Raw genomic sequence first — 14,004 nt, forward strand, 5'->3', positions numbered from 1 at the left:
CATGATTTGTGACGAACTGTTCTGAATCGCCACTGCAATAAATTACGATGGTACTGCTCTCAGATGCCCCAATGTCATTCACAGAAACTTTCCTTCAAACGGAATATTTTCCAAGATGGGTGTAACACGTGGGATCGTCGTAGTCCTGTGGCTAGCTCTCGGTACATTGTCAACTCCCTTGTCGTCCACAGCAATTTTCACAAACACCCGAAGACTCTTGTTTGATACCGATGGCAATCAGGTAGATGCCTAGTAAGTAGATAATCAAAGCTTGAAGATCAGTGGCATCGACTGACACTGCCGGGCGCATAGTGGAAGCAAAGTCAGCTTTTTCGAAAACGAATACTACCTGTACGGCAATAGTTTCAGCACAAAGGGAGAGGCCTTTGGCATAAAGTCCTACTCCTCTGTCGATCTCGAATCTTGGTAAGGGCAGGAATCGTAAGACTCTGATGGGCTGTGTGCTGATCGCGAACAGGACCTACAATGGGTTCATATTCAATCCTGAAGAGGTGACTGTATGCCAAGGATCTGGAGCGTGCGGTCGCCCACACATTGTCTACAATCCGAATACAAAGCAGTACATCCTTTGGGCCAATGCAGGGAGCAGTGGCTATGTCGTCGCTTCGGCGAGCAGGCCGACTGGTCCCTTCGAGTTCTCGAACATCACGACTGCTATTGACCCTCAATTCAATGGCCTGCAGCCGGCAGATTTTACCGTTGAGATTGTCGATGGGAAAGGCTACATCGTCTTTTCTGCTCTCAACTTCATGGACCCCAGTGCTGGAAGTATCTGGCCGCCAGTCACACAGACCTTACACATCAGTGAGCTGACGGATGACTTGATGAATACCACCATGATCTCGTATCCAGTCGCTTCTACCGCTGATGATCTGATCGATGACGCGGCTGAGTCTCCCGACATCTTCAAGCATGATGGCAGCTTATACATTTCGGCTAGCAATACGTGTGGTTATTGCAACGGCTCCATAGGACTTTTGTATCGCTCATACAGCATCGAAGGTCCCTGGACCAGACAAATCTTGGCGGGTTACTCATGCAATGGTCAGGTCGAAGGTGTTCTCCAATTATCAGATCCCGAGACTGGTAACACCACTAATGTGTGGCATTCCACGACTGTGCCTGGTGGTGTCCGTACCGGTTGGGGAGGACACATCTTCCAGCCTCTGATATTCGACGGCACGGGTAACGCACAAGAACTAGACTGCTCAGATGATGCTTCGTTCAGTGTTCCCTTCAAAAAGGGCAATGCCACTACGACCAAAGGAAAGGCGACCAAGGCTGTCGATGCAACTCCTGCTCTGGCAGTGTATGCTCCGGTGTGCGACTCTGATTCGTTCTTGCTCTACCAGACTTGGATCGCGTCAAAGTCTGGTGAGTTACAAAGCGTCTCGCTCAATGTCGCAAGAGGGTCCCAAACCGTTCCACTGTCGCTGACTGTGTTCAAATTTGGCACTTACAACGATATTTATGCCCCCAATTATAAGTGGACGAAGCTAGGGAGTGTCTCACTGAATGCGAACCAAACGTCGTACACATTCGATACCGTGACTGTGCAGGTGAGCAGCAACGCAACAGTGACCGAGGGTGATCACCTTGGTCTTGCAATTTCCGGTCAGGACTTTTCCCCATGGTGCCACCTTGAGTTCTCTACAGACGGTATCAGTGGTCTCCGTTTGTTCCAGCAAGGTCAAGGACAGAACTCATGGCGTGGCTCGAAGGGCGACACATCTCCTGTGTATGAGAGGACAGGAAAAAGTGTCAAGTTCTTTGCAACTTATGCCTAGATCAGTCGTCAAGATATAGTGCGTTCTCGTGGCGTCAGATAAGCCAAATAGAATCAAATCCAATTACCGCATGCAGTACATTATGGCCTTCACCACGACTTGACCATACAAATTCGTGCGAGCGTTCTTGAAGTGAGCACACGGTATGAAGCAATACACACTTCTTGTAGTGAATGATGTACGGCAAAGCACTGTAGCTTCCAGTTTGTATAGGATGTAAGCATCCATTTCCAGTGCTCTCTAGCCCTTGGCGCGTAGGTGTTTGTGGCTGAGCGGTGTTGCCGCCAATGTGAACCCTGGTATTTAGATGAATGACAACAATGACATCACAGGAGATGTGCGAGACACTTGGAAGTGGCTAAGTAGACTACAGTACCTTGTCGAATCGAGCAGAGAGAAACTTGCAATGCCTTGTAATCTCTGGTGCTAGGCTTGATTATATTTCAGTGAGGATTTGACTCTTCCCCTGGTCTTCTCTGCCATGCCTGTGCGATAGTACGAGAATACAAAAAAGTGTGTTCCGCGAACCATGAAGCCTCTAATATCAGGCACCCTATTCGGTCCGGCCGGATCTAGAGCGAGGCAGCAATTGGTTTCTGCCTTATTAGATGATACTTACACCACCTGCATCCCGCATGGATCAGGATATTTCTCAGAGCGCTCACGTGCCTTCGCGACCTGTTCACGACGATCACTACAGAAGAAAGAAGATCTAGATCATCGAGTGGGCGCCAACGCCCAACCCGCCCATAAAGTCAGCCAGAACGTGAGCAAGGAAGAGAAGCTGCACTATGAGGAAGTGCTTGAGCACAGCAAGGAGAGTCAGATGCGCTCTCCTTGGATGCATGAAGGAAGCGATAAGCCTCCGGTCGCGCGGCAACGCTCAGCTGGAGCTATGACTAAGGGTAGGCGGATGTTGTTCAATATACCACGGGCATCTGATCGCTGATACAATACCGCAGGCAAATTACTCACTACACCCTCTCGTATGCTTAAACTCATCCTCCCACTGAGCACCAAAGACGTGAACAAAGACCGCAAGGATCTTGAGCCATTGGCGCTTCTTGTACACCCACAACAACCACTGAGCTACCTCGAACGCCTCATCCAGTCCGAGCTCCCAGTCTTGAAAGACGACCAGGGTCACGAGAAAATCCCGGCGGTGCACTTCCGCGCCGAAGATCTTGGAGAAGACGGTATATCTGCCGAAAAGAAAAGCCCGGACGAAAACGATGACCCTCAACATGAAGACAACGTGGAGAATGCTGATGAGACAACGATTGATGGAAAAGTCGAGCGCACGGGTAAGATCAGTGGCTCAAAGAACAAGTCAGAAGACAAGTCAGAAGCCGAGCCCGCTGTCGAGCAACCGCCTCAAGAAGAACCATCTCAGAAGCAACTAGGCCATCGCCAGTACTTTGTTCGATGGAGTCCCAGCACCGAGATTGGCGACTTCATCCGAGACGCCGCACGAGGGAAGGAGTTCAGTATCGAGATCGAGGGCGCCCCGACTCCCATTTTCATCGCGGTGCCTTCGTTCAAAGACAGGACATATTATCTCCGTCTTCGCCTACGCAAAACCGCCAAACAGATTGCCTCATTGGCAGACATCAAGACCGAATGCGACAACCTGGCTCATCGCGGAGCTCAACGAGTCGCCCAAGGCGGATTTGCAATCCTCGTAGGCTGGTGGTACCTCGTCTATCGACTTACCTTCGAGACCGAGCTTGGTTGGGATGTCATGGAACCCGTCACATACCTCGTTGGCCTGAGTACCTTGATTGGTGGTTACATGTGGTTTCTTTACCACAACCGCGAAGTGAGCTACCGCTCCGCCATGAACTTCACCATCAGCAGAAGGCAGAGCAAACTGTACGAGCAACGCGGCTTTGATCTCGGCAAATGGGAAAGCCTCATGGAAGAGGGCAACAGGCTGCGTCGGGAGATCAAGATGGTCGCCGACGAGTATGATGTAGACTGGGACGAACGACTAGAAGAGGGCGACGACAAAGTAGCCGAGGCGCTCAGGAATGAACGGAAGAAGAATAACGGCAAGGAAGAAGAGGACGACGAGGATGATGACGACAAGAAGAGCAAGAAAAAGGCGGACAAATAGTCGTTGGCTGCGAGGCATAGAGTGATTGTCAAACGATACTTTTCGCGAGACCAAGTTCGTGGATGCGAGTCAGAGATTGCCACCAGCATAGAATGGCCGCCAACAATTCAGATAACAGGGGAGACTCTTGCGATGGTAATATAGAGACGAGGTGGGCCTGACTCACAGCATTGCATTACGTTACACCACCTTACAGTCATCTTGTAAATAATCTGTATCTTATTCTTTCTTCCTTTCAGTGTCTGAGATCTTCAGGATCTCTCCGGGTGTCAAAATTTCACTCCCTTTGGGACTTCGGGCCTCAAGTAAAGAAAGCATTATCCGGTTACCTCAGAGCAGTTCTATTCAGGACAATATAATCGGCGAAGCAAGCGAGAACGCGATGGTACCATCCATCGAACGGTGAGACCAGAAAAAAGACCGAGGCATTTTATCCAACCCCGCCTTTTTTTTGGAGTAAAAATTGACTCCACTCGGATACGTGCAGCACACAGCAACAGCGCAAAACAGAACCGAGTCATGCTTATGCATGAGAAAAACCCACGGACAAGGTACAGTCAACGGTGAATTATTTCCGCTTCTCTGCATACAGTACGCACGGTAGAAGCGGCACACGAGACCCGGGCGACTCTCCGACTAGGGTTTCGTATGAGATACCTGTACATTATAGTCTATTATGCCTCGGTCAGTTGGTCGTTGGAGACGGAAGCAGTATACCTAGGTCTTACTCGACACCACCATTTCGACGCTCAATACTTCTCGGTCTTCCTCCTGCTTTTCTTTCTCTCTGAAGATATACTTTGGAGATCAATCCCACCCTTCTAAGCCGAGGATAGTCTTTCATATCGAACCTATTCTTATAGTCGAAGCTCGACTACCCACCATCAAACATGCCGTGGAAGTCACGCTGGACGGTAGACATACCAAAACTCACAGTCCCATCCTACGTCTTCGGGTCGCCGACCGCAGAGTTAGGAACGACGCCACTGTTGATTGACGCCGAGCGCTCTGACGGGTACTGGCTCTCTCACTCGACGTTCCGTTTGTGGAGTCAGCGCCTGGCTCTCGGTCTGCAGAATGCTGGGTTGCAAAAAGGCGATCGCGTGCTGCTCTTCTCCGGGAACACGCTCTTCTTTCCCGTGGTGTTCAACGGCGTCATCATGGCCGGGGGCATCTTCACGGGCGCGAACCCGACGTACGTGGCCAGAGAATTGGCTTATCAGCTACAAGACTCTGGAGCTCGGTTCTTGATGACTTCGGAAGCGAGCCTCAAGACTTCACTTGCGGCGGCCGAGAGTATTGGCTTTCCCCAAGAGCAGATGTTTGTGTTTGACAGCGGATATGACACTTTTGACAATGTGGGGGAGAGTGTGGGGAAGGTACAGCATTGGAGTCGCTTACTTGCATCGCCAGATCTGGCGGCTAAATTCGCTTGGGAGGATGCGGCGACTGAAGATGACTTGAACCAGACCGTCACTTTGAACTATTCCTCGGGAACGACTGGTGTACCAAAGGGAGTGATGATCACGCACAAGAACTATGTTTCAAATTGCGCCCAGGTTCTACACAATGGTACTTTGATGCCAGACCACGAAAGACTGCGAGCCGAGGCTCGATGGATGTGTTTCCTGCCCATGTACCATGCGTACGGGCAGACTTACTATTGTGTTACGTCGGCTGTTCGAAACACCCCTACTTACATTATGCAAAAGTACGTCTCTGTCATTTCGTTTCGTTACGACCAGCGCTAACCAATCGTTCAAAAGATTTGACTTTATCAAGCTGTTGGGGCACATCCAAAAGTATCGGATCACAGACTTGACCATGGTGCCTCCGATAGCCGTCTTACTAGCAAAACATCCCGACGTCAAGAAATACGATCTGAGTAGCATACGTAGTGTGTCATCAGGTGCAGCTCCACTAGGACGCGAAGTCAGTGTAGAAGTCGAGCAACTGTGGCCCGCCGGTGTCATGAATATGAAACAGGCAAGTACCAGTGCAGAAATGCTGGAGGCTTTGATAGTCTGCTAACGCTCCGTAATAGGGATGGGGAATGACAGAGTAGGCGAGCCGGGTTCCAACGACACAGTGTTTGCGTACTGACGAATCACAGAGTGACCTGCACGGCATGCGCATGGGACCCAACGCAGACGTCGACGTCCAATGCTGTGGGAGAATTGGTGGGTAACATCGAGGGCCAGATCGTCGATGACATTACCGAGCGCGAAGTACCGAGAGGACAACGAGGCGAGCTTTGGATCAGAGGTCCAGTCGTGATGAAAGGATATTGGCGGAAGCCCGAGGCGACAAAGGAAACCTTGACGAGTGATGGATGGCTAAAGACAGGAGATATCGCCTATCTTGACGAGCAAGGACTATTGTTCATCGTCGACCGCAAGAAGGTCAGAGCAAAACATACCAACAATTGGTGTCCTTTGCGAACTAACTCTGGCATAGGAGCTCATCAAAGTCAAAGGCAATCAGGTGGCTCCGGCAGAGCTCGAGGCCTTGCTGCTGGAACACCCCAGCGTGGCAGATGCTGCAGTAGTGGGTGTGACGATGTAAGTACCGCCTGCCCAGTCTTCGGGAACATTTTGAAGTAACATAAATGCAGAAACGGCGAAGAGCTGCCACGAGCCTACCTGGTTCGACAAGTGGGCGCAGACTCTCTTAGCGCGTCCGAAATCCACGAATTCATGAAGAGTAGAGTTGCAAGGCACAAGCGCCTCGCTGGAGGTGTCGCATTCATTGCCTCGATACCAAAGAACCCTGTAAGTAGCAGAGTAGTATTTATGCAAGATTGTGATTCTGATGAAGATCGAAACAGTCCGGAAAGATATTGCGCAAGGACTTGAGAGAGCTTGCTAAGAAAGAGGTCGGGGACAGCGAGGCCCGCCAGTCGCGACTATGATCATACAAGCATGCTGGTGGCAACAAAGGTCGTGCGTGTCAACAGTGGCGCTGCTTGTTGTTTTGAGGAGCAAAACGCACTGGCGTAGCTTTTCGGGAATACGCGTAGAATATACAGCAGGCAAAGTAATATAGTCGGTGAGATGTCGAGGTTGAGAAACTTGGCAACATGAATCACATCTGGCGCTCGTTCACGTGGTCAAGTGTTGATTTAGTGGTAATAATAGCATATGCTTAGCCACAGTGATAGATGACCTAGAGCAGACACTGTAATACTGTACTCCACGTCTAAAGTCGGAGTTGCGGACCAGAGCGGCGGCGTTGTCGTGGAGATAATCGATGTTGTTGATTGCCCGGGGGTTCGAAACACAGACACAATGCATGCAACAAATGTACTCGCCTCCAAACACCCCCCCCCCCCCCCATAACCCAAAGAGAACAAATGACGGTGAAGGCGTTCTACGATTGTTCTTTTCTCTTCTGCTTGTTATGATTGAATTGAGCCGGCACCTTTCACATTACTCTGCTGGTTAGACTTTCTAGGTAGCATCCACAACCACCCCAATCTGTGTCCTGACTACTTCATCAAAACAATGGACATGACAGCCGCGGCACAGCGGTCCGGCAACAACTCGCCTAGGAAATCGTATGGCGTGCTCAGGTCCATCATCCCAAACAAAGATAACCAGCGATCAGACATTCGACAACTAGGAGGAAACGAAATGGGATACATGTCGAATCCGGATCTTCAGGGTGTCAGCGTGCCCTTATTGCCAGCCCACGAGACATTCGCTCCACCACCAAGGACAGGCACAGGAGGCACCGAGGATCCTAGAGTCGGACGACCATCTTCGATATCAAAGGAGAATCCAGTTCCGGAAAAACACAGGCGGTCCAAGAGTACGGTGTCACTGAAGTCACTGGGGAGATCGAAAGACAAGGACGGCGAAGAGAAAAAGGAAAAGAAGAGTCGCAGGGACAAGCAAGCAATAGGAGATGGCGACGACAACAACAGCCGCAGGAGATTCAAGAAAACAAAGTCAACGACCAGTCTTCGTGGCCTCTTCACCAAGAACAGATCGTCCAAAGATCTGAGCCAGTCTCAGGTTCAGTACGACAAAGAGAACCTTACTCCATCTCCAGTTTCTGCGCAGCCAGTCGATACTCCTATATGGTCACAATTCGCCACAGCCCCAATTTTACCGTCACCTGTGCTGCCTTTGCTCGATATTGATACTACCCCGGTCGAAGCAGAAATTGCTAGATATACCCCCGTCAACTATTCCCCCTCAAAGCAAAGAGACTTTTCCGCCAATGGAGGCCCATCTCTACAACGCCCACCCTCATCAGACCGGCCAACCTCGTCCGGACGCCCAAAGTCCTCATCCCGGCCCAAGAGCGCACTGATCCCTGGGACTTCTGCCTTTGTCAGTGCTATCACTGGGAGGCATGGCAACGACAAATCAAGACCAACATCCAAGGACAGTGACCGGGCCAGACCCACTTCCAGCGGTAGGGACGGAAGGCCGACTTCGAGCAATAGGGACAGCAAATTGTTAACCACGGAACCACAATCTTACACCTGGGCGCAGCATCAAGTGGACAGAAATGTTAGCTCTTCCAGCAACGAACAAGCACTCCCAAGTCAGACGCTCAACATTACAAAGCGTGGCTCTCGTGTCATGGCTGCTGTGGCAGCTTGGAATGGTAAAGCACAAGAGGCAAGCCTTCAGACTCAGGAGCCAACGCTTGACCCGAAGTCGGTTGATGCCGCTTTCGAGGCTGTATTGGTAGGCAGTCCCCTACCGCCAAAGATCCGTGAATGAGCTAACCCTCGCCCCCTTTCAGGATTCAAGGAATATCCCCGAAAACATGCGACAGCGCATGCGTACATTGACTCTGCGCGTGAAAGCCGATTTCATTAAACAGGACCGTGGAGCTACTATCCCGACCAGTCCGACCAAGTCAACTTCCAGACAGTCATTGTGGGCTAGTCAAGAGTCTGAGAGAGCCGCTGCTCCAACCCCACCACCACAGGAAGAGATCATTGTGGCCGAAGAAGCATTGACCGAGACCAAGAAATCACGAGCGAGGAGCAAGACTTTTGCATTCAGCAAGAACGACTCCTCGAAGAAGCACAAGGCAGACTCTAGACCGAACTCGATCCACATTCCGAAGTCGACATTCACGGGCACGTCGCCGCTGCCATCTCCGAGGACGCCGTCTGGGAACTCGCAACGCGGTCCCCAGCCTGCGGATCCGCAGGAGTTTGTCTGCTACCTCAAGAGTACGCGCGATCCTACTCAAGTTGAGGTCGGCCGTCTGCATAAACTGAGACTGCTCTTGCGTAATGAGACCGTGGCATGGGTGGACTACTTCATATCTCTCGGCGGCATGACCGAGGTGGTTGACTTGCTCCATCGTATCATGGCCATCGAGTGGCGCGAAGAACATGAAGATCAGTTGCTGCACGAAACCCTTCTCTGCTTGAAAGGGCTGTGCACAACAGAGGTTGCCCTAGCCAAGCTGGAAGACGTTGCAGATACTCTTTTCACCAGTCTGCTGGCGTTGTTGTTCGACGAGGAGAAAAAGGGACCGAGCGAGTTCAACACCCGTGGCATCATCATCAATGTGATCTGTAAGTTTGACCTCGGGCCAAAGCGCTTGACGTTTTTGCTGACAAAAAGGGTAGTTGCGCACTTGAGCGCAGCGTCTGAGCGAGGTCCCGAAGCACTGGCTCGACGCGCACGATCAGTGTTGAAGTATCTCTGCGGCCCGAAGAAACCTGAAGACGCACAGCCAGTCTCTTTCGTCCTGGAGATGCACAAGCCACGACCATATAGAGTATGGTGCAACGAAGTGAACAATGTGACCAGGGAGGTATTCTGGATCTTCCTGCACCACCTGAACGTAATTCCCTTGCCCCAAGCCGGAGACGACATGGAGAACCAAGCAAGAACGGATAATGGCAACAACGAGAATCAAAGCAGGAGCAGAGGCCAAGACTCTAACCCACCCCATTCTCGGTCGCAATCATATGCCAAACGCCACTTCCCAGGAGATCGCCCACCAGTGCCAGCAGCGCCGTATATCGGAGGTGTAGAATGGGACGCAACGACCTACATGACAGCGCACCTGGACCTTCTCAACGGCCTTGTGGCTTCTCTCCCCACGCGACAAGAGCGCAACACGCTCCGCAGCGAGCTCAAAGACAGTGGCTGGGAGAAAGTCATGGGCGCCACGTTGCGCACGTGCAAAGAGAAATTCTACTGCGGCGTGCACGGCGGCCTACAGAGCTGGATCGCGGCCGCGCTCGAAGACGACTGGGATATAGAGTATGTGAGATACGGTCCTACGCAGGAGGAAGCGGCGGCCATGAGTCCAAGAAAGAGTCCCAAGAAGACCGAGCCGCCACCGCAATTGGCTGTTCCGGTTCTCGACATTCCGAAGTTGAGTATCGGTCTTGGAGGCGCGAGTGGGAGTCTTGGCGATGGACTAGCAGGCGGCACATTGATGACGACAAAAGAGGGTGCTGCTGGTGATGATGATGATGGATGGCTGATGTGAAAAGAGGAGAAGGAGAAGGACGGGGGTGCTGTGTGCCGCCGATGCCACACACACATACCCTTACACCTTTATTAATGACTTACGATGACAACGTTTCAATTTCTCTGGCTCGCACTATTCCCGACCCTTCTTCTCATTGCTTCTTGCTTTGCTGCATTCTCTCCTCTTTACCCTCTACACGAGCCTGCGCAGTAATCGCATCGAATTCGGACAAGGATAGTTTTGAGTCTGCATTGAGGGGCGTCGCAGGCGTCTTCCGGCGTTTGGGTATACTTCGTGTTCCCCTTTTTCCAGTTCAATTTTCATCAAGGAGTAAAGGTGTACACTTAGGGAAGCGAGGAAGGAACGAAACATATGCACGTGGACTTGCTCCTTCCGTTGATAGGGGAACAAAATTTATTACTTCTATGGGGTTTAGTTATAAACCTTGACCTGATGCGGGCTTTCTCATATCATCTATGGATGCACCATCTGCTTGTGCAGCGGCAGATAAGTTGAAGTAAAACTCGAGAGATCAGTCCCTCACGCTGAAACAGGAAAAAGGACGACACTTGAAAGCGGACGAGGGGTTACCAACTCGTGAGCTGCCTCACGCGATCAAAGCCGCCTCTCAACTGCCTTTGCGGATCGACCATTTTGCCTTGCAGAAGAGTATATCTGACCAGGTTCTCGACGTCGGCCGGCTTGATCCTCGCCATCCAAATACACTGCGCGGCCTCTTGTTCCGTCTCTTCTTCTCCTGCTTGTCCCGTCGCGCCCCGACGGTATATCATGGCGTTGGCCGAGTACTTGTGGCCTCCGACATGGTTGATGAAGTAGATGCCCACGCCGCCGGGTCGCTCGTCGTCGAGGTCGCGATAGAGACCCATTGGGCGCAAATGGCGCTCGAATTCGCGGCGCAGTAGGGGCGCGGATTGGCCGCAGCGGGCGTCACGCGTGGCGTGTGAGCAGAGCAGGACGAGGTATTTGTGCGGGCAGTTGCGCATCGTAAGGCCGGCTGGGAGAGTGGTGGGAATGGTTGTCGTTGCGACGGGTTCTGCTTCTTGATGCGGGTCTGTGTCCCCGTTGGTAGCGTCTGAAGGTGCTTGCGAGACGCGTTTCAGAGGACTGGTGTTTGTGGGTCCTTGGTCGATGCAGGACTGGATCAGGTCTGGGACGGATGCGGGCGTGACGTTGTCGATATACTTGAATGCGGGTAGGAGAAGCACTGTCGTCTCTGTCGAGGAGTGGTCCGGCACAGGCATGTTCGAGGCCGAGAGCATCATTTTCTTTAGTGCAGATGGTCAGTTTGTAATCTCAATAAATGTATACTTAAATCATTTACTCACTCCATTCGTGGGCTGCACTTTGGACTTTCCCACAGCCTGCATGACACTGTCCTTTTCGTCCTGCACATCTCTCACCCAGTCAGTCTTGCCCGTCGCCACGACCATGTGCGTATTCCACCCGGTGACATGGCCATATAATTTATCGTCCTCGTCGATGTTGAATTTCCGGGGATAAGTGATGGTGCAGGTCTGGCAATCGTGTAAACAATCCTCGCCGTCCACGGCCGGGTCGGTCTTGGGGAACAGCTGTGCAGCATCAGACGCTTTCTGGAATCCTTGCCCGGTCGGTTGCGGTGTCAGGAAGCGAGACGACAATCCACGCAGTAAGGACGCCATCTTGGGTTTGAAAGTGGAATTGCGATTGTTATTCTTGCTGCTGCTGCGGACTTGAGAATGCATCATCGAATGGCGTTGGTGGGGTTTATCAATCTTATAAGATAGACTTTCGCTTTCGTTTCCGCTTCGGCCGAGTTCCGTTTGTGGTCAACCCTTTGAGGATAATATTACTGTATATCCGAACTTGTTCAACAGCCACTTTTCTCTCTTGCTTTCGCGGCTATTATACACGGGAGAGAATATCTCAGAGACAGAGAGAGCCGGTCCTTGTCAAGACCTTCGACTTGAACTACGTTCAGAAAACATTGCACCATCTTATTGTGATGCCTTCGTCGGAATTCGCATCGGACTTTTCGGTCACCGAGTTGATGTCTTAGTCCTACACGCTGATTTGATTGCTTACTCACGTACTGTAGACCCCACAATCCGCATCCATTCCTAAGGCAAGGTAAGGTATTCTCGACAAGGCACAATTTGACAGCTAACAGTCCTCACCGGCCACCTCGAGAGAGTGATGTAGTCAATCAGGCTTTTGTTGCAAGACACTGACATTGATTGTTCGCTCATACATGGCACGTCGTGCTCGTGTTATACTGGATCAACCCTCCGTGAGCAGGCGGCCTATTCAGAAGTCTTTAACCCCGACAAAGACCGGGCGGCAGCAGCGGCCGGGATTGTCAGGAACGCGTGAAGGCTTGGGCGGCCATGCATCTGTCCACCAACCACGTTAATCTCATAGCCACTTATCACAATCTGCTCTCGAGTCAGTAGCGTTGTCATTGATAAATGACAATCCAAGCTTGTGATTGGTTCGATATGATGCTTACGATGACTTGCTCTTGTAGCCATCGGAGGTATTGAGACCACCATAATGTCACACCCTCAATGCATATTCCTTGCAGGAGCCCCAATATCTGCCACTTTGAACTGGTCCGAGTCAGAATTGGAGCAGGACTTCGATCTACGAGTGCAAAGCTTCTTGAGTCCTCAGCAGAGACAGCCACCGATACCATCCACTCAGATCTCCTCCAATTGGCGGGGCATTTCTTTGAAAGATAAGCTGTTCTATCAGAGCCCTAACACAAAAGTGCAGCAGCATCGACTCGAGGAGCGACTGACTGGGGAGCTGCTAGACGAGCAAGACGAAGATGACGACGATGACTTCCTCGAGCACTCGTTCGCTGTGCATGCGGATATCAAATCCTCGGCGTTGACGAGCTCTTCCCATTCGGAAGATGAGGAAATCTCGACTTTTGTTACAGACGACAGTGCGCTCGACTCTGACACAACCGTCTTAGCAGATGCTAGCACTCTTTCCAACACAGAAATTCCGCCCTTGATCTCAGCATACCATCAATTTTCCGGGCCAATAACGAATATCAGAGCCATGCCAACGGCCGAACATCTGCAGAGACTCCAGCCGCAAACCATGACTGTCAACATCATTGCTGGTGTGATCAGTGTCGCTCCCACCAGAACTGTCAGAGTCCGCCGCGGGAACTATGATATGGACATCATAGAGCTGGTCTTGGGGGATGAATCAAAGGCTGGGTTCACCGTCACTTCCTGGCACATGCCCGATGACTCTCAAAAACGACCTGATCCTCTTCGTGTAACCCTCAGGAGTCTTCGACCGCAGGATGTTGTATTGATCGAACAGCTTGCTCTCAGCTCTTTCAAAGGCCTGGTATTCGGTCAAAGCCTCAATCGAAGACTATCCAGGGCTATGACTAGGATGACTGTAGTAGTGAAAGCCGAGGCTGTAGGTAAGGATCTTCCTCCCGAAGATCCTCCCGAACACATGCTCTCTCGCCAGGTGGCAGCGAAATTACAGAGGGCTGTGGACTGGGTTGCGAGCTTCATCGGGCCAACAACTAAGGGAAGAGGCGAAACACACAGATCTACCGCTGGTGGACACAAGTGGAAACATATTGCTGTC

The 14,004-nt window shown here is 51.5% G+C and overlaps 5 protein-coding genes across 5 annotated transcripts; 4 read left to right on the plus strand and 1 right to left on the minus strand.

Annotated features, from left to right (window-relative positions):
* Positions 1 to 115: 115 nt before the first annotated feature.
* AAFC00_004770 (uncharacterized protein) lies at positions 116 to 1,808 on the plus strand (the record flags this gene model as incomplete). Its single annotated transcript, XM_069344455.1, has 3 exons — positions 116 to 252; positions 313 to 426; positions 479 to 1,808. The coding sequence occupies 3 exons, from the start codon at positions 116 to 118 to the stop codon at positions 1,806 to 1,808; spliced, it is 1,581 nt and encodes a 526-aa protein (XP_069196882.1).
* A 529-nt stretch (positions 1,809 to 2,337) lies between these two features.
* On the plus strand, positions 2,338 to 3,924 carry AAFC00_004771 (uncharacterized protein; the record flags this gene model as incomplete). Its single annotated transcript, XM_069344456.1, has 2 exons — positions 2,338 to 2,713; positions 2,771 to 3,924. 2 exons carry the CDS (start codon positions 2,338 to 2,340, stop codon positions 3,922 to 3,924), a joined length of 1,530 nt encoding a protein of 509 aa, XP_069196883.1.
* Positions 3,925 to 4,814: 890 nt separating this feature from the next.
* AAFC00_004772 (uncharacterized protein) lies at positions 4,815 to 6,835 on the plus strand (the record flags this gene model as incomplete). Its single annotated transcript, XM_069344457.1, has 7 exons — positions 4,815 to 5,635; positions 5,691 to 5,910; positions 5,969 to 5,985; positions 6,038 to 6,326; positions 6,382 to 6,485; positions 6,539 to 6,695; positions 6,752 to 6,835. 7 exons carry the CDS (start codon positions 4,815 to 4,817, stop codon positions 6,833 to 6,835), a joined length of 1,692 nt encoding a protein of 563 aa, XP_069196884.1.
* Positions 6,836 to 7,427: 592 nt separating this feature from the next.
* AAFC00_004773 (uncharacterized protein) lies at positions 7,428 to 10,401 on the plus strand (the record flags this gene model as incomplete). Its single annotated transcript, XM_069344458.1, has 3 exons — positions 7,428 to 8,624; positions 8,683 to 9,472; positions 9,527 to 10,401. 3 exons carry the CDS (start codon positions 7,428 to 7,430, stop codon positions 10,399 to 10,401), a joined length of 2,862 nt encoding a protein of 953 aa, XP_069196885.1.
* Positions 10,402 to 10,970: 569 nt separating this feature from the next.
* AAFC00_004774 (uncharacterized protein) lies at positions 10,971 to 12,065 on the minus strand (the record flags this gene model as incomplete). The annotated part of the gene is made up of 2 exons (XM_069344459.1): positions 10,971 to 11,669; positions 11,730 to 12,065. 2 exons carry the CDS (start codon positions 12,063 to 12,065, stop codon positions 10,971 to 10,973), a joined length of 1,035 nt encoding a protein of 344 aa, XP_069196886.1.
* Positions 12,066 to 14,004: the final 1,939 nt, after the last annotated feature.

This window comes from Neodothiora populina (assembly GCF_041146345.1).
Source record: "Neodothiora populina strain CPC 39397 chromosome Unknown canker_contig_3, whole genome shotgun sequence".
NCBI classification, from domain to species: domain Eukaryota; kingdom Fungi; phylum Ascomycota; class Dothideomycetes; order Dothideales; family Dothioraceae; genus Neodothiora; species Neodothiora populina.